Source organism: Aotus nancymaae, unplaced genomic scaffold (genome assembly GCF_030222135.1).
Source record: "Aotus nancymaae isolate 86718 unplaced genomic scaffold, 86718_ANA_hifiasm-v0.15.2.pri h1tg000014l, whole genome shotgun sequence".
Lineage (NCBI taxonomy): Eukaryota > Metazoa > Chordata > Mammalia > Primates > Aotidae > Aotus > Aotus nancymaae.
In genome coordinates, this window is record NW_026988425.1 from 95,224,089 (window position 1) to 95,250,112 (window position 26,024).

The following is a 26,024-nucleotide window of genomic DNA, read 5'->3' on the forward strand; positions in this document are numbered from 1 at the left end:
GTGGGGTCCGGATGAAACAAAATGGCAGGGAGTGGGGCCCAGATAGGACAAAATGGTAGGCAGGGAGTTGGGCCCAGATAGGACAAAATGGTAGGCAGGGAGTGGGGCCTGGATGGGACAAAATGCTATCAGGTAGATCTTGATGGGGCTTTTTTTCCCGGGTTCCCGGCGGGGCGGGGCGGGGGTAGGCGTGCCCGAGCTCCCAGCAAGGGAAGGAGGCATGTCCGAGCTCCCAGTGAGGGTAGGGGGGTGTGTCTGAGGTCCCCGTGAGGGAGGGGGGCATGTCCAAGGTCCCTGCGAGGGAGGGGGGTGTGTCTGAGCTCCCCGCGAGGGGAGGGGGTGTGTCCGAGCTCTCGGCGACGCAACCAGCCTTACACACATTATATATAATGTGTACATATTATATATATAGTGTGTATATAGTACCATATATTATATATAATGTGTACATATTATATATATAGTGTGTATATAGTACCATATATAGAGTACTATATATACACTAATGTGTATAAATTATATATACAGTGTATATTATATATAATGTGTATATATTTTATATATATGGTGTTTATATAGTACCATATATATAGTACTATATATATACTATATATGGTAATTAAATATATGCTATTTAAATTATACTATATATAGTATTACATATATGTATGTATATTATATATACATATCTATCTTAGTGCATTGAAAAGCAGGTAGAAAGCTAAAAGTCAAGATATGTAATAAATGTTACTTAGAAAGAAGAAATGACCTTTACTAAGATAGAAAAAAAAAAAGGAGGGGAGAGAGAGATAGAAATAATCATATTCCATAGATTAAAAGAAAGAAATGTAGCTATGCCATAAACAAACAGGAAGTGGGAGTTATCTCTAAAATGGAGGAAAAAAATTCCAAGAAAGCTAGTGATCTTTAAAGAAAGCCAGTGATCTTTAAGACACACGTTTCTTTAGTACTCTGTTTCTCCAGGATAAACATAAATATTTTCTTTGAAATTCATATCTCAAACATTGCTAGCTGTTGATGTTTTGCCAGAATATTAATCTTGATAGAAATTAACTGGAAATTAACTAGATGTCTTGAAAGAGACATCTAAGTTGTGCAAATCCAGTCTGTGCTTACTCACAAACACACTAACCTTTCAGATCTTTGCATCTGCTCTCTGCAGAACAAAATCTGGTGTAAAGCAAGTGTGTCTCAGATTCTATCTCAAAAGATGTAATTACAGAGACACCACGAAAGCATCATTATATGACAGTTTTACCTATCATGTTTTCCTGGATCATGCAACAATAGGAACCATTTTAATGAGGCTTTAATTGAGTCTGTAGGGATTTCTTTAAGAATAATGCTTATTTTGACGATTTTTTAAAATAACATTCATTATAAAAGATAAGGAAATTATGCAAAGTATAAATATACAAATAAAAATCATCCAGTCCCCAGAAATATGAGAATGTATATGTATGTGAAACATATATTATGCATATATTTAAGATATAAATATTGATATAATATTATGCATATATTTATATCTTAAATATATGCATATGTAATGCACATTATTTTAATTATAATGTATACACAGTTTTGTATCCGCTTTTTTAAAAATATACCTTGAATATTTTCTCCAATAGTAAAAATTATTGGCAAGAGTGTTGTTGTTTTTTTTTGAGGCAGTGTCTCGCTCTGTCGTCCAGGCTGGAGCGCAATGGCGCGATCTCGGCTCACTGCAACCTCCACCTCCCTGGTTCAAGCAATTCCCCTGCCTCAGGCTCCCTAGTAACTGGAATTACAGGTGCACACCACCAAGCCCGGCTAATTTTTTGTATTTTTAGTAGAGACAGGATTTCACCATGTTGGCCAGACTGATCTTGAACTCCTGACCTCAGACAATCTGCCCACCTCGGCCTCCCAAACTTCTGGGATTACAGGAGTGAGCCACCATGTCCAGCCAAGAGTGATTTTTAATGTCTGCATAATCCGTGCATATTCTTGCCCATGTCAATTCAAAAATAGTCCATTTGCATATAAGGGAGCTTATCTGTAAATGAGTTGATTATGTCTGCCTGCAGGCAAAAAAACATGAATGGATATTCAAAACAAACTAAAATGTCACTGTCCTTCAAAGACATTGTGAGTGAAGAATTACCTATATATGTAATAAGTGTAAAAAACTATACAATAGACTCAATTAGGAAGTGATTCTGGATGGAGGAAATGAATCCTAGGAGACTGTATGGAATGAGGAAGTTGCATTGATGTCTTCCAAAGCAGGCACACACACACACAAACACACACAAATATTCCTTACATATATTAATATTGATACTTTTAGAACACTAACACATTTTTAAAATTTCTTGATTTCTTATGCATTATAATTTCTTATATATGTTCACTATACCAAAGGTATAAACATCCTGAACTTTCTATAACCATTGTTTAAGCAAAGAATATGGGCTTGAAACTAAGAAGCTTCCTAGATGCAAGCAAAAATCTACACAATTACATTTAAGAGTTCTGAATTTGAGGGTCTCACTTCTTTAATATTCAAAGTATAGATGTAGTGTTGAAACTTAATGTCTGTTGTATTGGGAAGATTCGGTGTCTTACATTCCAGGCAGAATTGAAAGTCAAAATCTGTAATAGCAGTATGTCCTTGTTATTGTATATTATGCTCTGAACAACATTTCTTTGGCTGCAGAAACGGCCTTTAACATCTTTTATTCGGTTTGCTCCAAAATCTCATTGTAGTCTTTGTGCCCTCAAATAATCAATCTTTCTACTCAAAGGTCAGCATGAGCTACTATATTCCCAAGGCAGAAAGAATATGACAAAAATACAATCTGTTGAGGGAAAACACTCCACAGTTTTGACTCCAGATAGTTAAAGGTCTTCGGACACCTTCTGTGAAACAATAATTTCACAGTGGTTTTTTTACTAACAGAAATGAATTATTGTTGACATGTTTTATCAAATAAGCAGAATCAAGAGAACAAGGTTGCAAGTTAAAAACACAATAGCCTACTGTAAACATCTGCTAAAGTTACAGTTGTAAACAGTTTATGAGAAGAGTTAAACAAAGGCTGGGTGTGGTAGCTAAAATTTATATTTCATTGATTTGTTCAAAATAGGATTTTCCTTTATCCTCTAATAAAACACAAATACTTTTAGTAACATCTTCTTAACTAATTCCAAGCACTGTCTATGCCACTTTGCTGTTTTAAAGAAGATACAGTTTTTGTTTATATTCCTATTTACTAAAAATTTATTGGTTTGTTATGATTTATGAGCAGTTCATGAGTCTTTATTTATTGAACTCATCTATCAAACACAATTCTAAATACCCCCCAAGGCTCTGGGAAGCTGACTGAATGCTGTTTTGAATTGGTTTTCTAATAACAGAATAGGTAGATGGGAATGATCATTCATCACACAGTTAGGCTTTCCAATATAGATCTTGTGCATGGCAGTCATAAAAACCATCATTTTCTATCTTCTTTTTTATATTTGTCTCATTTTCTTAAAAAGGAAGAAAAGTTTATTTCTGATTGGTTTTCAATCAAATGAGCCCTGTAAGAGGAAGAAATAATAAAGTTCACTTCATTTGTGATCCTTGAGTTGGTCATAGTGGTCATGTATTTTCTTTCTCTAAGGCTAGAGAATTAATGTTGTGGGATAATAATAAGTAAACAATCAATAAAAGAAATTGACTTTAACCAGAAGGGAAAGTCAGTTAAGACTAAGTCATAAAACCCAATATTAAATTCTAAAAAGAGATGCTTTTATTTTTCCATTCCTCATATCCCTCTCATTAATCAGTTATGTTGCATGGCTCTAATCATGTTTACTTGGTTACTTGGCATATTTCGTCAGTGGTTAAACTGCTGCTGAACATCCTATTTACTCTCCATATATTATAGAAATCACAGAGCAACCAGAAGTAACAAGAGCTGGGTTTTTTTTTTTTTAGGTAATGAAGAATTAGTAATTTGTGTGGGAAATGGGAAATTATATTCTGGAATGTTATGAGAGGTTCTTGATCATTTTTTAAAAATAATAGCACCTGCCACAATTAAGATTTTACATTGTCTAAAAAATAAGATATTTATGTTTTTCTATCCTGTAATCTTAAAGCATTAAAAAAACCATCACAGGACAATTTCTCAATATATATTTCATCTTTTTACATTATTCTCACCATATTCCTGAAAGTAAACCAGAAATTTCCATGCTGGGAGCAGGGAATAGTGAGTGGTCCCTTATAAACAGAAAAATGTCCACTGAGCAACAAAGTAGTGAATCCAAGCACACAAACTTTAAGTTTAATTAGTTGTGTTACTGGATTCTCAGGCACTATGCTGCATTTATTTTCTCAACACATTAGCTACTACTGTAGTGTGGTTTTGTATACCAGACTCACTTAATTGAGTTACTTAAAAGATCTAGAGCATTTTGGTATTTTATAAGACAAGAATCAAAGGTTGTGGGAAGAAAATTTAAAAATGGAAACTCACCGCAGCCTAAAATCATCAAGGAAATATTTTTATCTCTACTAATGCAGATGCGAGGGGTGACATTTTAAACAAATTATTATTCATCCCAGAATTGTTTATTGAATACCTGCTAGAATAGGGACAGTGCTAATCTTTGGAATTATGACAATGAATAAGAAATGAGAGGATTTTTTTTTCATATAAAACTACATTTATATCTTGTAATTCCTTCCCTCCCAGAGATAATTTAAATGTACAAAAACTATATTTAGAACATCTTAAAGAATTTGGTCATACATTTAAGGTACATTTTTCAAATTAAAGAAAACCAGTCTTTTTTATTATCTTGGCTCACTGCAACCTCCACCTCCCAGGTTCAAGAAGTTCTCCTGTCTCAGCCTCCAGAGTAGCTGGGATTACAGGTGTCCACCACCATGCCTGGTTAATTTTTGTGTTTTTAATAGAGACAGGGTTTCACCATGTTGGCCAGGCTGATCTCGAACTCCTGACCTCAAGTGATCCACCTGCCTCAGCCTCCTAAGGTACTGGGATTACAGGCATGAGCCACCATGCCTGGCTGAAAACTAGTCATTTTTTAAGCTAGTTTTGTGCAAATTGCTATGGTATGTATATATTGACCAGTTTGCATGTTTCTTGTGTTATGATATGGAAAAAACAGGCCAGGATATGACAAAGAGAAGCTCAGTTGAAGAGTAAACCTAGCAGTTGAGCTCAGAAGACAGTTAATTTAAAAAGAAAAACAATCAAGTATAATAAGATGGACAAGTTTGAGGTGAATATGTAGGAAAAAGTTGAATGACCAGTACAGTAAAGACAGGGGAATCTGGATCCAATCTAGTGAGCAGTTTAGAGAGCAACTGTCAGTCAGACTCTCTCCTTCAAATCCGAGTTCAATTTTCTACCAGCTGTGTAGGGTAGTACTGTACGTTTAGTTTCCTCATATAAAATGAGGACAATAATAACTAGTTAGATGTATGAAATTTTATAAAGCATTTAGCAAAGTGAATGGATCATGCTAAGCTCTCAAGAAATTTTAGCTATCATTATTATTATCACCTATGGTTTATATAGTTCTTAATATGTTAACTCTATCAACAATTGGTAAGCAGCTAATATCTCCATTTTTCTAGGACTGTCCCAACTTATTCCTAGTATAAATATTAGTAACACCCCTTTTCTTTTAAAAAGTATTCTAGTTTGAAAAACAAATCATATGATCACCTCAGCAGTGGGTCTCAGAGTAGAATTAGTAAATACCACCCAGAATATACCCAAAGGATTATAAATCATTCTACTATAAAGACACAGGCACACATATGTTTATTGCAGCACTATTCATGATAGCAAAGACTTGGAACTAACCTAATTGCCCATCAATGATAGACTAAATAAAGAAAATGTGGCACATATACACCACGGAATACTATGCAGCCATAAAAAAGATGAGTTTGTGTCCTTTGCAGGGACATGGATGAAGCTGGAAACCATCCTTCTCAGCAGACTAACTCTGGAACAGAAAACCAAACACCACATGTTCTTACCCATAAGTGAGAGTTGAACAATGAGAGCACATGAACACAGGGAGAGGAGCATCACACACTGGGGCCTGTTGAGGGATGGGGGACTAGGAGAGGAATAGCATTAGGAAAAATACCTAATGTAGGTGATGGGTTGATGGGTGCAGCAAACTACCATGACACGTGTATACCTATGTAACAAATGTGCACATTCTGCATATGTACCCCAGAACTTAAAGTATAATAATTAAAAAAATGCCACAAATCAAGTTAGTTCAGTGGAAAGCAAAAGGAAAATACCACCCCAAAATATATAGCTGGAAAGAGCTTTGGAAAAGGTAGCTATGGGGATATAACCTAGGAGTCTCCAAGGCAGGTGGGGTGCCATCTATCACACATCAGTTCCATAGAGGTAGAGCGACTTTAATGATATCATTCTGGATAGATTTTGTTGTCCAGAGCAGGGATGGGGCATGTCTCTTCTGAGGAAGAAGAGTCTTTCACTATGACAAAGGATAAGATTCCCAAATGAGTACTGGTGGTAAGGGAAGAAACGTTGATGTTGACAAATCAGCATAGGTTGGACCTTGTGATTCACTGGTTAGGGAGGGAAGAATACAGTTTTCTTAGCTGATTGACTCAAAAGAGTGTCATCACTAAGAGAGATACTATTAAAGGATTAAAATATGATGAGAAGATAAAGAGCTGCATTTTAGATGTTTTCAGTTGAAAATGCCTATGAGACAGACATCCAAGTGGGATTTTCCAGAAGGCAGTTTTATATTACCAGTTTGGTGTTAGGAGAGCTCTAGGATTGGTAGTTATGTGCCTGGAGGTGGTAGCTTAAGCTTTGTAAGTGACTGAGATCACTTAATAGGAAGAGGCTTTATCAGGGGAACAAATGTGTCAGGGACAGCCTTCATGAAACACCAGCCTTTTTTACATGATGGACAGAAAAAAAGAGGAAGTACAGATGATAAGTGGAGAAGACCTGAAAAAACAACATTATAAGGAGAGAGGTTCTGAAGGGGACTTTCAGCAGGGCTACAGGCTCCCAACAGATCAAAATAAAGAGTCTATTAGCATTGGCAATTAAGATCCCTTACCTCTTGGAGAAGCCATACAGTGGTGAAATAGGAAGTGGAAAGAAATGCATCCAATTTAGGGAGGGAAAAGGATGTAAGGAAGAATGAATCAGCAAGTAGCCCTGCACCATCCAATATGGTAGATACTAGGCAAAAAATATTTATATTTTGAATATAAATTAGTTGAAAGTAAGAAATTAAAAGTTAAATTTCTCAGATCCACTAGCCACTTACAAGTACTCAGCCAGCCCCATGTGTCTGTCGAGCAGCTGTTAGGTTGGACAGCACAGACATATATTACATCCATTATCACAGAAAGTCCTTTTGGATAGCGTTGGAGCTTGTAAAGGAAGAGAGAAGATGGAAAAGGCTGAAGGATATGTTATGTCAGAGAAGGGTCTCTCCCCACCTCCACAAGCACTCAAGCCCCAAGTGAGCATTATGTATAGCCTGTGAGTCAGATATGAGGTAAAGAAGTTGTATTTATTAATAGAAAAGAAAAGAGAAAAGATAGGAGAGGCTTTAGAGGGTGCTGGAAAACTGGCATTCAGAACAGTGGAGTAGGGAGGGTTCTTTTTCCAAAAATATGCTAAAAGAAATGGAGAAAGTACAGATGCAGCCTCCTTTTGCAAAGCCAGAAATCAATTAGCTGTAGTAGCCACAGTGACTTATTAAGAAAATAGAGGGCTAGAAAACTAAAAGGGCTTTTATTGTTTTTGAGATGGGGTCTCCCTCTGTCTCCCAGGCTGGAGTGGCATGATCTTGGCTCACTGCAACCTCCACCTCCCAGGTTCAAACAATTCTCGTGCCTCCTAAATAGCTGGGATTACAGGTACCCACTACCATACCCAGATAATTTTTGTATTTTTAGTAAAGATGGGGTTTCACCATGTAGGCTAGGCTGATCTAAAATTCCCAACCTCAAGTAATCCGCCCGCCTCAGCCGCAAAGTGCTGGGATTACAGGCATGAGCCACCACACCTGGCCCTAAAAGTACTTTTTGTTTTCTATCATGAAAATCCCATTGCTTGACTAGGAAAAAGGAGCTGATTTTTAAAATATTAGATAAAACCCAGGTTGAAGCAGATGCATGTTACAATTGGAGTTTGTTTTTTTAGTTAGTAATTATAATAGCTATAATTTAGTGACACTTACTTTAATGATACGCACTGGACTGGATATTTTAATATTAACTGTTTTCTTTAAATCTACAAAATAATTTCTAAAGGTTGTTGTCACTGTCTTTGTTACATTAAGTAGAATTTACTTAAAGTCACAGAGTAGCTACAAAATAGGGTTTGATGTGTATTTGAATTGAGCAGTTGCCATGTAGGGAAAGGCCAGGGTGCTATAGAGGCACCCAAAAGAGACCCCTGAGTTGAATCGACAAGGAAGGCTTTTTTGATGTAACACCTAAGATCTGAAAGGTGAGGAGCTAGTTTATTAGTGGGGAGGGAGTGGTCCAGGAAGAAGAAACAACATCTTCTTAGAATTGGTATTCAAGGAAGTGAAAAGTCAATATGGGTGGAACATAAACCAAAAAGAAAGAGGAAATGTTGAGAGATGATACAGGGGTGAGGAGCACCCAACTTGCTTTATTTATGTTCTACTCCATCTGTTATATTCTTTAGATATATTTTCTAAATAAACATCTTAATGTGACTAAGAAAATTGATTGACATTTCAGGATTCCATATTATATTGAGTACACCAGAAGAGGAAAAACTCTTTCTGGTTTGTGCATAGGAATGTAAGAGATAGCCATCTAGTGGTCTCTCTCACGTGTAACGAGATGTTCGTAGAGATTCTGCTCTGAAACTTTATCCTGGCAAGGTCTGCGCAACTGCATGCAGCCAAGCCTATTACATTATTTTAACAATTTTGCTTTCCTAACCCAACGACAATCTTAAATGATAAAGTCACATGAACTGGAGTGTTCTACCTTTGATATTTTATCACAGCTTTTAGATTTCTACTTACAAACCTGAATAACTATGCATCATTCTGAACCTGTCTTCCTCCATCAAGACTAGCCTATACACAGAGGTTGCAGTGAGCCAAGATCGTGCCACTGCCCTTTAGCCTGAGCAAAAGAAAGAGACACTGTCTCAATAATAATAATAACAATAATAGCGTAAACATATGGATTCAAGTTTTTATTTAATTTTATTTTTTTTGAGATGGGTTTGTCTCTGTCACTCAGGCGGAGTACAGTGACATGATCATAGCTCATTGCAGCCTTGAAATCCTGAGCTCCAGCAGCCCTCCCACTTTAGCCTCCCAAGTGTTGAGGACTATAATTGAATGCCACCACACCCAGCTAATTTTTTTTTATTTCTTGAAGAGAAGGGGTCTCACTCTGTTGCCCAAACTGGCTTGAACTCTTGGGCTCAAGCAATCCTCCTGCCTGGGCCTCCCAAAGTGCTGGGATTACAGATGTAAACCTCCACTCCCAGCCTCAAGTTTTTAAATTATGGCTTATCTCTCCCTGAAATACTCTTGTATTTGATTTCCTAAATAAGACATTTCACTGTACAAGCATATGAAACTATTTATATTTAATATATGATTCATCAGAATTTAGCAGTAATGTACTGTATTAATTTTTCTTCTGTGAGGCAGAATGCCACTATGACCTAACGGATTTGCTTGACTCACAATTTCCTTTGTTCATTTTACTGAGATTGGCCCTATTACTTCGTAATTATTTTCTGATTGAAGATTTCACCTGGGATAAGCTGATTTCACTGGCAAGAATTGAAAACGTACTTTGAAACATTAAACCAGGACTATTTGTAAACATGACAGAATCTCTTAGCATCATTTTGGAAAGACTTCATCTCCCCTTGCACCAGTTTCTTAGTAATATTCTTCAGTGAAATATATCATGGCTAAACCAGTTGTCACCTTCATTTCCTAATGGTCATGAAAAGAGGGTTTATAAATGTTTTCTAATGGTGCTGTAAATGTAATTAAAATGTAAGCAACGGGACTCCATAGTCATAAGTAATTTCTTCATTTGCAGCACTTAGTATAGGATGAGGAAAAGGAAGAGCTGGTGGTGGCTTTTGGGTCTGGTGTAGGAGAGCAGGTTTGTGTTTCCATTGAGAATACGGAAGATATAAATGGATTTGAAGCCATCATGGAAATGATGAGGGTTAAAATACTTGACGAACTTTCTGTGGTTATGTTTTGTATATGTGATAATATTTTATAAATAATTTGCTTTCACGGAATTGGAGTCTCATACCCAAGTTTTCTCCTTACAGGAAGGCATAAATACATTTTAGTGATGAATCACCCTAATATCAGTTTATTGAAATCTTTTCCTTTGTTTGAAACTGTTTTAAAAGTATTCTTTGCTCAAAAAATTATTTTTCTCATTTGCTCATTTTTTTTGTTTAAGAAGAACAACTACAGCTACTTACAGTAGCACTGCTAACAAAATAATAAGAAAATTTAGGTTTCCCAATTGACAAATGGATACATATTTACTTATGTTTTACAGGAAATGTATATTTCCTGCTCACGAAATGTATATTTTATTTCTTGGGGCTTATACTTTAATAGGTTTTTAAAGACAACTGCAAAGAGTTTCTTGTGCAGATAGCTGTTATCTAATGTAGCAATTGATGATATTTTATTTTAGAAATCTGATGAGCTCTTAATTTCCATATCAATTAAACTATACTGTGAAAACCATGTATTGAAATGTGCCATGCAATTACATAAGCATTATTTTTTCTACTAATATGTCAATAGATGTTATAACAGAAAGAAATAGATGATATATGAACTAAAGTATTTCACTGGTCTAGGAGTTTTTCTCTTTTTTTCTCCCTGTGTTTGAAAGTCTGAGTGCAAACTTCTCTCGTATTTATTATAAGAAACAAGTAGATATTTTTTAAAGCACCAAACTTTGTAAATTTTGCAATCTTATCTACGCTCCACGCCCATATCTCTTCTCTTTTTTCCACAGGTGATTTCTATTCACTACTTTCCAAGCTGCTAGGAGAAAGGGAAGATGTTGTTCATGTGCACAAATATAATCCTACAGAAAAGGCAGAATCAGAGTCAGACCTGGTAGCCGAGATTGCAAATGTAGTCCAAAAAAAGGATCTTGGTCGGTCTGATGCCAGAGAGGGTGCAGAACATGAGAGGGGTGATGCTATTCTTGTCAGAGACAGAATTCACAAATTCCACAGACTAGTATCTACCTTGAGGCCACCAGAGAGCAGAGTTTTCTCATTACAGCAGCCCCCATCTGGTGAAGGCACCTGGGAACCAGAACACACAGGAGGTGCGTGTAGGGTTTCTTTTAAGGAATGAAGTGTGAAATGCTACAATCCACATTAGTAAAACCTGAAGGGAATAAGAAGTTAATGGGTGAAAAAAATTCATCAATGAAAAGGACTTATTAGAAAAAATATTACTCAGATTTGGGCTATCAGATATCACTTGGAAGATTTTGTTGTTGTTTCGGTTTTGGTCTAATACTGCATAAATTTAGCGTCTGTTCAGTTGGATCATTTGGGGAAAGGAGGCATATGAAATTCGGGATAAAAATTCTTACCAAATAAATATGTTTTATTTTGCTCAGTGGAAATACATTGAAAATTCAAAACCTGATATGTAGAGTCCCAGTGTAAGAAATGCTCATACACTGTCTCCTTGTAAGGTAATTAAATTCCTCTCAAAGGAATCTTATACTTTCAATATTCTCATCCAGCTGACTTGTAAAATATAACCATTTTTATGAATTTGATTTCTTAGGTTTCATTATCGATTACAATCTTAATTGGAAAGTTGAGTATTTCTGAAGGACCTCTAGTCAGTCAATAACTATCAGATTTATCTTTATTTCTAGCCAAAATAGGCTTCCATAAGTAGAGGACAGACAATACCTTATTCCCTTCAGGTTTCTGTACCAGCAAGCTATGGATGCCTCATCTTTGTCTTTAATTGTGTTGTGGCCTCTGTGATATTGATTGTGTTTCACGTTACTTGCTAATGTGGAAAGCCACATAATACAGCATGTGGAGATAATCTCCAAAAAAGTAACGGATATGCGTGCATGTCAGCTGTCCACGTGTGGGCTGGAATGGCACAGGCTTGATGTTTTCAAATTCAGCTTTGCAGGAAGTCATAAATTATTCAACACCCAGCTGATTTTTATTTATAATTGAAAAAAGTTAGCATGCAGTGCCTTTTGCTCACATAAGAGTTTCAAGCATTATCCATTGGGCCTAGCCTAATGGTTTCTGAGAGATGTTAACCAGAACCTGGATTTTTAACTTTTCGCATTTAAACAGGATCAGACCTGCTCTAGCTCCTTCTGGATTTATCGAATAAAACTGTGTTTCTCAAGAGGTGGTCCTTGGACCTCCTTGCATCAGAATCATGCAGGGTGCGTAAGAAAAATTTAGACCCCTCAATCTTATCAAAGAACAGCTGAATCAGCATCTCTGAGTATGATGCCTAGAAATTTGCAGTTTATCATGTCCCTATGCATTTCAAAACACACAGGGGTGTCTGACTGAACTTATATTTTAAGGACAGTGAACTGTAACCCAGACAACATGGAAATATAAAAGGGAAAAGAGCCTCTTTTGTGAGAATGCAATTGTGTTCATGTGTGAAATGTGAGTTGCAGCGTGCTTTATTCCATGACTTGTCTTTGTTATTCTTGGATTTGAAATGATATTATGGTCATTTGTAGGTATCAAGAGTGTCAATGTCACAGTCAGAATTTGACATAAGATACTGCATTTCTGAAACCTACCAAGTGTTTCTACGAAACAAATTCTTAAAATACCCAAGTGCATATACTTGGCAAATATCCTCTTGGTTTCCAGGGTGGTCAAATGACAGTGCTCAAGAGAAAAATGCTTCTGTAGGATCTAGTTAGGGAAATTTCCTTCCTGTGAATGTCACTGAAGTGAATAACAATGAGTCATAGAAACATTCAGCACAACTGCAAATTAAGAAAGGAGCATGTATTTCCTTATTTAAATGATTTGATGTTATTTCACTACTCTAATTCCAAAAACCTTTCAAAATAAAATGCAAAACTCATATTTAGGTTAACTATTTCTAAAAGGCTTTTTCTTAATTCTCTTTCACCGTTTACTATAATGCAGTGTAATAACTAACTTTAATTGATGCTGTTGCATTCCTTTGGGTAAGCCAGAGGAAAACCTATCCTCAGGAAGCTTCCATTTTGCAAAAAATAAACTAGGACATTATCAGCATATAAGTCTCTAATAAAACTTATTAGTAATCTAATTAATGTCTAGTCCTCAGGGTATAGTCAAGGATAATAAATTTGATCAATAATTCATTGTTTCTCTCATACCCTTTCTTTACTCCAGGCAAAGCTGAGAATGAGCCTAATGGTCTGGAGGAATTAACTGTTTCCCTAAGTGCCTAATTTGCTATAATGAATTCTATTTGCTGCAAAGAAGAAAGTAACTTTTTATGTGAGATTATTACTAAAACGAAACTGTCAGGCTGTTCTGTTGCTTAATATTATAGCTCATACTTATTTCAGATATATTTGACACCTATTGTTAATTTTCAAATAAAGAAACTGAAGCCAGAAGTTAGTCTATTTGAATGAGGTCACAGATCTAAATCTTCAACTTGGACTTTATGATTTCCAATGTTCATCTTCTAGTTTCTTACATTTCAATACAATTGTGCTCAAAGAGATGCTAATGTACTTGCCCAGTTTAGATAAACTTCCCAGGAACACTGGACCCTCACTGCTTAGAAAATGGAGATTTCTACTCAGAACGCTGTTCGGATGTCCCCAGTTCTTGACACCAGCATAATCTAATGCAACAGTGTTCTCTGCAGCAATATTTTAGATTTCATCAATTGGTCTATATGTTGAAACTGTAATATGGTTATGAAGCCCATCCAGCTGACTTGAGGATTCAAAGATGAAATTAATAGATCAGCTCAAAAATCTGGGTGTGACTATATAGTAGGCCCAGGAACACTTGAGGGTTTCAAAAACCATACTGTTTTCTGAACCTTTAGTCTGGTCAGGATTCCACTTGTTTTCCACCTTGGCATTTGCCTTTAAAATTGGATTCTCCACCTCATTATGGGTTGGATATCAGTGGTCACCAAGCTGCATGAAGAACACAGTAGAATGATATCTTCTGACAGTTCTTGTCATTCCCCAGAACAAGTTAGTCAAGTACTGTGTCTTCATTGTGTCTCTAGGAGTACAGATATCTGCGAATAGCATTTTTTTAGGTTTTATCTTCATGATTTTTGGTGAAGATCAGAAAACTCTGAACAGTTGTGAAAACAGCATTAGCAACAGAAACTTCCTGGACAAGTTCAGATTAGCTAGACTAGAGATTTTCAAACTGTTTTTGAAAGGGAATGCCTCAAGTAGGAGGTAGTAGTCACAGCCTTCCCAACACACACAGACACACACACACACACACACACACACACACACACACACACAACAGCTTCCCCAAAAGCAGTTCTGTATTTGGCCAAAATCAAATTTGGAAACTACTTCATAGAGACAATATAATGTAGGATATTGTGAGTCCTGGCACCCAACTGCCTGGTGACTTTGAATTTCAGATACACAGTTTTCTATGTGGTCTCTACGCAAGTTTAAAAAAAATGCTATGGGCTTCAGTTTTCTCATGTATAAATGAGGATTATAATAGTATACTCCTCGCAGAGTTCAATTGAGGGTCAAATGATATTATACATGCAAAGTGCTTTGAACAGTGTCAGCATGTAGAAAGCATTTAAAAATGTTATGATATATTAACAATTGTGATTATTATTACTACCATTACTGTCATGTGAGATTGAGATTTTTTAAAATTAAAAACCAAAATATGGATATTAATTACTTGATCTTAAGCAGCATTTGTGAGTCAGAGAATTTTCTTCTAGTATGCAGGAAAGCAACAAAATGTGGCACTCTAAGTTGATAAGTTGAGAAAGTGACTTGGCAGTGTTTAATCACAATGGGAGCTTGTGGTTCTTCAAATGTCTGATGACTTACATTGATCTGTCTTGATATTGGCATGTGATACATGACACAGAGTGTGAAAATACTAACTTCAATAAACTAAGAAGCAGATGCACTTCTGTTTAGACCTAGTATAATTTAGTTTCTATCATTCATAGTTTAGATAGAGACAGCACTAATAGAGTAGAAACAAAATCTTAGGTACCTTTATTCTAGTTGCCCTCTGCAAACTAGACTCATTGAACATTTAAAAAGTAGAACTAGCTATTCTAGTGGCAAATTTGATTGGACTACCACATACTTGCATGTGAAAGCCTGATTGAGCATGTATTACAAACCTCTGGATGTCAGAAAATAAAACTGCATTTGTGTGACAATTTTGATCAACTAAAAGGATTCAGAAAGTGTTCAATTATTCTTAAGATACATTTAGTTTTTTCTTCAGTTCTATGAACAACTTATACTTAATTTCAGAGTCTATTCTTATATTTCAGTCATATGCTTACATCTACATTCCAGTCTTGCAGAATTTTCAAGGTGAAATAAACAATTCAGTTGGCTGAATTTTCATCTCTGGATGGGAGGAGAATGGTAAAAAATAAACACGTATACATAGCACTTACTTTGAGGCAAGCTTAGTGTTTTAGATACATTGATTCATTAGAGAGTAAGAAAGTGATGCATAGAAAGGTTAAGTCATATGCCCAAAATGCCATAGCTCAAGAAACCAAGATGCAAAACCAGGCCCACTTGCTCCCATCTTGCTTCTTAATCACTCTGTTATTCTGCATCTCACACACACACATACACACAAACACCCTGGATATCCAAATAGGAAGAGGACTTTTTTCCAGTGATCTAATTATCTTATGCTACAATTGTAATAACTATAGGTATCATAGGTGTATTGGTTATGCTTTCTCAGTCAATATTCAGCCAGTTTGACCAAGATGAAAATCTCATTTGCAATTAAAGAAACTTTAAAAAGGAAAGGAATTCTGCTAATGCTTTTGAGCCCCTATTATAGTAAATCTCTTCCTCACTTCACTCTCATTAAATGAAACATTATAATTAATTCTTGTTTTCTTTCTTACTTTGGTATAAATATTTCTACAATAGTTTTAGTTAATTATAGTTATTGCTGGCACTTCTGATGAATAATAATTCCTGACCAAAACAAAGCATCCTTTTCTGAAAAGATGAAAATTTACAAGTACAGAAAAAGCAAGTACCATATTTAGTTTTTGTTGAAGTCTTCTAGTTATTTTTTTCAGTCCTATTTTCTTAAAATTAAATGTGAAGATCCTTGTTACACTGCAATTAATTCATAGTTCTGGGTTTGAAATTATGTTTTTTCCTCAACTTTAGCTCTGTTAGTCTTTATGTAACACAGATAAATGAATGCCCTTTCAAATATTTATTAATAATTTCATGTGAATGCAACAATGATCAGTAATATTAATCTCTCTCTGGGAAAGTGTAATTTATTAATCTTTTTCATGATTAATTGATGCAATTTTAATAGCAATATTTAATTTTTTTCTAAAAGTAGTAACTTCTTTTTCTGACTATATGGCAGAATATGTGGCTGTACATTAACCTTTATTTATAATAAGTATAAGGATTCCTTATAGAATAATATGATTTATTTATCATAAAAAGTGTTATATGTCACTGGAAAAATATTTTAAGATTTCATGGGTTCTTTCAACTTTTTAATAATCTTTTAGAAATAAAAACAAATTTGTAACAAAGCTACTAGGATCAATAGTTAATGTATATTTATCTTATTTTTCTAAAAGTGTTGTTTCCAGTAATATATTCTCAACTCCAGAGTTTAAAAATAAGCAATCAAGCTTGAAATAATTCTATCATTTGCTCTCTGAATTTAGAGCAACTGACAGAGTTGGGAATGACTTTCCCAAGGTCATGGGTAAGAAATTCGCATTTAATTTTTAAGCCAAAACTGTTAATCTGCAACATTAACTAGTCATATATTGAATCATTTCTTGAATAATAACTAAGAAAAATCTGAACTAGAATTTTTAACTTCTCTATCATCAAAAGCGTTTAAGGTAGAACCCAAATATATTTTATCATATAGTTTATTTAGCAAAGATTTGAAATTGTCCTTAATTGGGGATTAGAAAATAATTATCCCTGAAATTGAGGCCTAAAGTCTGGCTCAAGGCTGAAGTTCCTTTCCTGTCAAATGAGACAGTTATGTGGAATAATTTTGACATCGTTCTAGCATTCTCTGATTCTCATGTCATGATGAGCAGGAATTGGAAGAATGATCAATATTAATTCCATCTACATACACACTAGTCCTAAATCATTGCCTTTATTCTTGATCATTTCATCTCATAGAGAACAGCCTTTAACTTCCTAATAATTAAAAATATTGTGAAACTGGAAGCAAAAATATTAATTAATTTAGCTAATCTTCACAGAAAAAAAATTATGAACTCAGTTTTTCTTTAACTGTCCCTGAATTTCTGTTTAATAAAGAGACTCAGATCCTGAAAATTTTGAACTCTTGGCTAAGTAATATAAGCGTGCAAATATCTGCATTGTCATGAGCTTTGAGATTCCCTTAGAAGCCAGCTAGAAGTTTCAGGAGTGGTGAATGAGTACAGAATTATGACAACTAAATGAGAGGAGAATGGATGACGTGCAACCTGAGATTCAAGCAACTTTAAAATCATTAACATTTGGGGGGTGGGGGATGACATATCTATCTGTTGATTTATCTAGTTATCGCTAATTCTAATGCATATACTCTGTTTCCAGAGTTCACTTTCAAAAATACAGCATTAATCATGTCACCCCATGTATTAAATTTTTCCATGGGCATACACCATCAGAGGGCCTAAGGATAGTTCCTCTCCACCCAGCACTGCCCCTGCCAGTGCTTGCCCACATCATTGAGGCCTGGGGATCAACTCAACCTGCCTGAGTCCAGACACATTGCCCAGGGATTTGAAGATTCACCCACCTCATCTACCACCACTGATGTCTATGCACTCCTCCTAGGGGTCTAAGGACATATCTGTCAAGCCTGCCATCACCACTGCTGCCAGAGCCCACCTGCATGAGCCACATGGGGACCTGAGGATGGGTCCTTCCAGCCCACTACCACCACTGCTGATGTCCATGTGTACCGCTTGGGGATCTGAGGATAGGTTCAGCGCTACTACTGCCTTCACCGACGCCATGCATGCCGCCCGTGGACACAAGGACCTAACTGCCCACCCAGCCCACCACTGCCACTGCCAGAACCTGAGTAAGCTGCCTGGACCTGCTATCATGATACCTGCATACACCACCAAGGGGCCTTAAAGACTGGCATGCTCAGCTCACTGTTGCCACCAGTGGGGCCCAAGGATTAACCCACCTTGTGTCCCTGTCCTCAGCAAAGCCTCACCATAACCTCTACTAACAACTACAGCTTAAGCTACTGAGGAACTCAAAGACACCACTGATGCCGATTTTAACCAAAGAAATCATACAGAGACTACTGTGCCCACCAAGAATTAAAGCCAAAGCACCCTATTCAACCAACACTATAGTTTGTCTATAAAGAAAAACATCTTTCGCCGGGCGCGGTGGCTCAAGCCTGTAATCCCAGCACTTTGGGAGGCCGAGGCGGGTGGATCACGAGGTCAAGAGATCGAGACCATCCCAGTCAACATGGTGAAACCCCGTCTCTACTAATACAAAAAATTAGCTGGGCATGGTGGCACGTGCCTGTAATCCCAGCTACTCAGGAGGCTGAGGCAGGATAATCGCCTGAACCCAGGAGGCGGAGGTTGCAGTGAGCCGAGATCGCGCCATTGCACTCCAGCCTGGGTAACAAGAGCGAAACTCCGTCTCAAAAAAAAAAAAAAAAGAAAAAGAAAAACATCTTTCCTTATGAAACCTAATATATACAATTGGAAGAAGCAACTGTTTTACCACATATAGAGATATCATTGTAAGGACTGAAGAAACATGAAAAGGAAACATGACACCTCTAATGGAACACAATAATTCTCCAGCAACATACTCAACAAAAAAAAAAATCTATGAAATTCCTGAAAAGGAATTCAACATAATGATATTAAAAAGCTCAGTAAAATACAAGAAAACACAGATAAAAAATACAAAGAATTCAGAAAAACAGTTTATGATCTGAATGAGAAATTTGACAAAGAGATATTATAAAAAAGAGTCAAACAGAAATCCTAGAACTGAAGAATTTAATCAAATGAAATAAAAAATACTGTTGAGAACTTCAACAATAGACTAGATCAAGCAGAAGGAAGAATTTCTGAATATGAAGACATCTTTTAAAATAACCCAGTGAGGCCAGGCATGTGACTCATACCTGTAATCTCACACTTTGGGAGGCTGAGGCAGGTAGTCTGCTTGAGGTCAGGAGTTTGAGACCAGTCTAGACAATGTGGCAAAACTCTGTGTCTACTAAAAATACAAAAAAAAAAAAAAAATAGCCAGACGGGGTTACGTGTGCCTACAATTCCAGCTATTTGGGTGGCTAAGGCATGAAAATCACTTGAACCTGGGGGGCAGAGATTGCAGTGAGCCAAGATAGCATCACTGCACTCCATCCTGGATGACAGTGAGATTCTGTCTCATTAAAAACAAACTAACAAAAAAACACATGAGATTTTAAAAAGAAAAAATATTAAAAAATGAAGAAAGCTTACATACTATGATATATAGGACACTGTAAACTGATTATATATTCAAATTGTGTTGTTCTATAAGGTGTAGAGATGGACAAAGGCATAGAAAACCCATGTAATGAAATAACAGCTGAAAGCTTCCTGTCTTGGAAGATATCCAGATATCCAGATACAGGAATCCCAGTGATCCCTAAATAGCTTCAACCTAAAAGGTCTTCTCCAAGAAACATTATAGTGGAATTTTCAAAAGTCAAAAACAAAGATTAAATTCTAAAAACATCAAAAGAAAAGCATCAAGTCCAGGTAAGGAACCCTCCTTCAGACTAAAGCAACTTTCTAAACTTAAACCTTACAGATCAGGAGACAGTGCCGATTGATATATTCAAAGTGCTAAAAGCAAAAAACAATTCATCCGAGAATGCTATTCCCAGCAAAGTTTTCCCAGACAAGCAAAACTTGTGGGAATTCATTAGCATTAGAACATCCCACAATAAATGCTTAAGAAAGTCCAGATTTTACCTCTATAAGCAAAAGAACAGTATCTACCATCACAAAAACACATAAAAGTATGAAATTCAGTGGCAGAGCAGACACACAAATGAGAAAGAGAAAGGACTCAAGTGTTGCCACTGCAAAAAAACATCAAACCACAATGACAATAAGAAAGGAAAAAAGGCTATACAAAACAACCAGAAGAGAATTAACAAAATGACAAGAGTAAGTCCTCACCTACCGATAATAACCTTGAATGTAAATGGATTAAATTTCTCACTTAAAATATGCAGACTGCCTTAATGGATAGAAATATATAACCCAACTATTTGCTGCTCATAAAAACTCACTTCACCTGTAAAGACACAAAAGACTAAAGTGAAGTGATTGTCAAATATATTTCATGCAAATGAAAAACAAAAGCAAGCATGAGTAGTTATGTATCAGGTAAAATGGACTTTAATAACTGTAAAAGCAACAACAACGATGAAGTGATCATTATATAAAGACAAAGGGATCAATTCAGCAAGAGGATATACCAATTCTAAATATATATGCCTGCAACACTGTAGCACAGAGCTATATAAAGGAAACATTATTTGACCTAAAGGGTGAGATAGACTCCAACACAGTAATGGTCGGGGATCTCAACCATTGTCAGCATTAGACAGATCATGTAGACAGAAAGCAAACATTGAACTGAAATTGCCCTTTAGACCAAATTGGCCTAATAGACATTTACAGAACATTTTATCCAACAGCTGTAGAATGCACCTTCTTTTTATCAGCACATGTAACATTCTCCAGGATAGACTGTGTGTTAGGCCAGAAAACATGTCTCAACAAAATTTTAAAAATAGAAATTCTATCAGGTATCTTCTTAGACCACAATGAAAAAAAGCTAGAATTCAATAACAAGAAGAACTTTCGAAGCTGTACAAATACATTGAAATTAAGCAACATGCTCATGATCAACTATTGGGTCAATGAAGAAATTAGGAAGGAAATCAAAAAAATTTTTGAAACAAATGAAAATGGAAACGCAATATACCAAAACCTATAGAATATAGCAAAAACAATGGTAAGAAGGAAGTTTATAGCAATAAATGCCTACATCAAAAAGTAAAAGACTGTCAAATAAACAACTTAACAATGCACTTCAAAGAACTGGGAAAGCAAGAGCAAACCAAACCCAAAATTAGTAAAAGGAAAGAATAAAGATCAGAGCAGAACTAAATGAAATAGGGACTAAAAAAAAATACAAAGGCCAATGGAAAAAAAGTTGGTTTTTTGAAAGATAAACAAGATGAGTAAACTGCCACCTACACTAACCAAGAAAAAAGGAGGGAAGATTCAAATAAATAAAATCAGAAATGAAAAAGGTGACATAGCAACAGATACCACAGAAATATAAAGAATCATTAGAGATATAATGTTTTAAACAACTGTATGCTAATAAATTAGAAAACCTAGAGGATATGAATAAATTCCTGGATGCATATAACCCACCAAGCTTGAACTAGAAAGAAATAGAAAACCTGAACACACCAATAACAAGTAATGAGATTGAATCAGTAATAATAATAATAATAATTCCCATCAAAGAAAAGCCCAGGACCAGATGACTTTATTGTTAAATTGTAACAAAATTATAAAGAACTAATATCAGTTCTTTTCAACCTATTCCAAAATGTGGAAGAAGAGGGAATTCTTCCTAATTTATTCTGTGAAACCAGCATTATCTTGGTATCAAAACCAGATAAGGATACAGTAAAAAAAAAAAAAAGAAAAAACAGCAGGCCAGTATCTCTGATGAACATAAGTGCAAAATCCTCAACACGGTACTATCAAACCAATTTCAGAAATACATCAAAGAGATAATACATAATGATCAAGTGAAATTTATTGTTGGGGTATGAGGATGGTTCAGCAATAAACATGATACAGCACATCAACAGAATGAAGGACAAAAACCATATGATCATATCAATAGATGAAGAAAAAGCATTTGCTAAAATTCTACTTTTCTGCATGACAGAAACTCTCAATAAATTATGCATAGAAGGAATATACTTCTACATAATAAAGTCCATATACAGCAAACCCAAAGCTGACATCATACTGAATGGAGAAAAGAGGAAAGTCTTTTCTTTAAGAACAGAAGAAGACAAGGATGCCCACTTTGACCATTCTTATTTCACAGAGTACTAGAAGTTCTAACCAGAGCAGTCAGGCAAGAAAAAGAACTAAAAGACACCCAAATCAGAAACGAAGAAGTAAGATTGTTCCCTCTTTGCAGATGACATGATTTTATATAGAGAAAAACCTTAAGACTTCACCAAGAAAACTCTTAGAACTTATAAAGAAATTGAGTAAAGTTTCAAGACACAAAGTCAACATATGAAAATCAGTAGCATTTTTATACACCAATAATGAACTAGCTGAAAAAGAAATCAAGAAAGCAGTCTTATTTACAATAGCTTAAAAAAATACTGATGAATAAATTTAACCAAGGAGATGAAGATCTCTGCAAGGAAAACTACAAAACATTGATGAAAGAAATTGAAGATAACACCAAAAAAATGGAAAAATATTTCCTGCTCGTGGACTGAAAAAAATCATAGTGTTAAAATGACAATACTATCTGATATGGTTTGGCTGTCTCCCACCCAAATATCATCTTGAATTGTAGTTCCCACAATTCCCTCATAGGAGAGACCCAGTGTGAGGTAATTGAATCATGGGGTCAGTTTCCCCCATACTGTTCTCAGGGTAGTAAGTCTCACAAGACCTGATGGTTTTATAAAGGGAACCCCTTTTGCTTGGCTTGCATTCTCTCTTGTCTGCCACCATGTCAGACATGCCTTTCACCTTCCACCATGATTGCGAAGCCTCCCCAGGCACGTGGAACTGTAAGTCCATCAAACCTCTTTTTCTTTATAAATTACCCCAGTCTCAGGTATATCTTTATCAGCAGTGTGAAAACAGACTAATACAATCTACAAATTTAATGTAATCATTATACCAATGACATTTTTCAAAAAGGAAAGGAAGTCAATCAAAGGACTAACTGTACCCCCATGTTTACTGCAATACTATTTACAGTAGCCAAGTTATGGAATCAACCTAAGAATACATCAACAAATGAATGGATAAAGAGAAGGTGGTGTGTGTATACAATTCAATACTATTTAGCCATAAAAAAGAATGGAATTTTGTCACTTGCAGCAAATGGATGAAACTAGAGGTCATTATGTTAAGTGAAATAAGCCAAACAGAAAGACAAATACCACATTCTTACTCATATGTGGAAGCTTAAAACATTGATCTCATGGAGATAGAAAATAGAATGATAGTTACCAGAGCCTGGGAAAGATCTATGGGAATAGAGAGAAGTTGGTTAATGGGTACAAACATGTAGAGAGATGAAATAACTTTTAGTGTTTGATAGCACAGCAAGTTAAATATAGTTAACAACAATATATTGTCTATTTCAAAATAGCTAGAAGAGAAGATATTAAATGTTTCCAACACAAAGAAATGATACGTGTTCAAGGTGATGTATATTTTAAATACCCTGATTTGATCATGTTTGTATCAAAATATCTCATGTATCCTATAAATATGTACAATTATTTTGTACCAATAAAACATGTTTCTAAACCTTCAGTGGTTCCCAATTGCCTGTAGCAGCGGTTTGCAATTGTTTTCCCTTTTATGACAAGCAAGTGTGATAGATGATAGATACTTTTCATCTACTGTTCATTTGAGCAGCTCCATTCACATCCACTGCTATGCCTAAAATTATTTGCAAATTCAGCCATGCCAGCTGTAATTCTGCCTATCTTCCCTCCAGATCAAGAAGGCATATCACAATACATAAGTAACAATGACATTTTCATATGCTCTAAAATATTTCAAAAGCAAATTATTCCTTGACACTGTGCTTTACTGCTGCTAATAAAGCACTTGTAACATGCCTCAAAATTATCAGTAGAGGTCAAGATACCTCAGCTACACATTGTATTATCATTGTTAAATCCAGACTCTTTTAGGTGGTATCAGTACATTTTCCAGTCTAAACCAGATCTCAGAATCAGCTAATCCAGTCCCCAGCCCCCCATTCCACCTGGCATACACACATATCCTTTCCAGATTATTTTTAAAAATCTTAAAATACATTCTGCAGTTATAAACATCCTCACTTTTATTCTTTTTGACCAAAATATTCTCTGCCTACTTCTACACTTGATGAACTCCACCTTACCTTTAAGTGCAAACATAAACGTTTGTTTCCATAGGAAACCTTTTAAGTAGGCCTTAATCCTACCCTATTCCAGCCCAAACGTCGGGAAGGACTCTGGACCCTCTCACATATTCCTGTACTACTTTGTGTCATAAGTATTGGGTTCCTGGCTTTTTTAAACATTTTATTCTGTCATATTCCTATCCTATTATAGTCCTATTATATCGTATTATATTATATCATATTATGTTATATTTACCAAGGCCAAAAACCATATTTTATTCCTTTGCATTCCCAGATTCTAGCATAGCATCTTACCTAGAAAGTACACTTAGGGAATAGTTGTTGAAGATGCTTCAGCAAAAAAAAAAAAAAAAAAAAAAAAAAGGAAAAAAGAAATAAAGAAATAAAGACAACGCTTTAGCAAAAGTTGTCCTAATCTGGGCATCCTATTAATTGTGCTATGTTTTGTTAATTTTTATTAAAGAAAAAATTAAATGTACAAAGTTTAAAATATTTTGGATGAAAGGTACTTTTTCTTTTCTATAGTTGACAGAATTATTTAAAAGTGCTTGTTCTCACACAAGCATCCTCTCAAGTTTTCATAGCTGATCATATAAGCTTTGAGCTTCCCTTTCTCCCCCCAGTCTTTAATGTCTGTCTTTGAGGATTTCACTTTATGTTACCACATCCTCCAGAGGGTGGCAAGGAGAAATGAGACTCAAATTGCTGCCTTTCTTTTCAGAATCTTTGTTGAAGTATTTGGGAGGGAAAGAATATTAACGCTGACACAGTAGCTTTCACAGTGATCTTCATAACTCTATATCCTCAATTAGTATAGATATATACACCCCTTTATTCGTGAGCATATTTATAAAAGCTATTAACAAATGAGGCTGGCCGCGGTGGGTCACACCTATAATCCCCACACTTTGGGAGGCTGAAGCAGGAGGATCACTTGAGCCCAGGAATTGGAAACCGTCCTGGACAACACAGTGAGCTGCCATCTCTAGAATAAATTGTTTTCTTAAATTAACTGGGCATAGAGGTGCACACCTGTTGTCCCAGCCACTCAGGAGATCGAGGTGGGAGGATTTCTTGAGCTTAGCAGGTTGAGGCTGCAGTGAGCTGTGATGGTGCTACTGCATTCTAGCCTGGGAGACAGAGTGAGATCCTGTCTCAAAACACCTACACACACAAACCCAGATATTCTCTGAAGATAAATGTATTCTGATAAGAAATAAGAATAATTTGGAAACCATTCCGTCACAGAGTTTCTGTCATATTTTTTTCTCTCATTTTAGGAAACAAAATATGAAGAGTGAAAGAGAGAGTCCTATTCTTACAGTATCACTGAAGTTAGGAGAATGAAATCAATATCTTAGTTCTTTGTAACAAGGAATAATCAACGGATGGTTTCTTATGGGGGCTGTTTAATATTGAATAT

The 26,024-nt window shown here is 35.7% G+C and overlaps 1 protein-coding gene across 8 annotated transcripts in view; it reads left to right on the forward strand.

The window, feature by feature from the left end:
• PAM (peptidylglycine alpha-amidating monooxygenase) overlaps positions 1-26,024 on the forward strand; it is a 171,298-nt gene that overhangs the window by 106,459 nt on the left and 38,815 nt on the right. For 4 of the 8 annotated variants that reach the window (XM_064376193.1, XM_064376192.1, XM_064376194.1 and 1 more), the window contains exon 14: positions 11,117-11,437. The exons of the other annotated variants lie outside the window; for them this stretch is intronic. In XM_064376193.1, the coding sequence (XP_064232263.1) occupies positions 11,117-11,437 (321 nt within the window). The remainder of the gene's footprint in view (positions 1-11,116; positions 11,438-26,024) is intronic. 8 annotated transcript variants of the gene reach the window in all.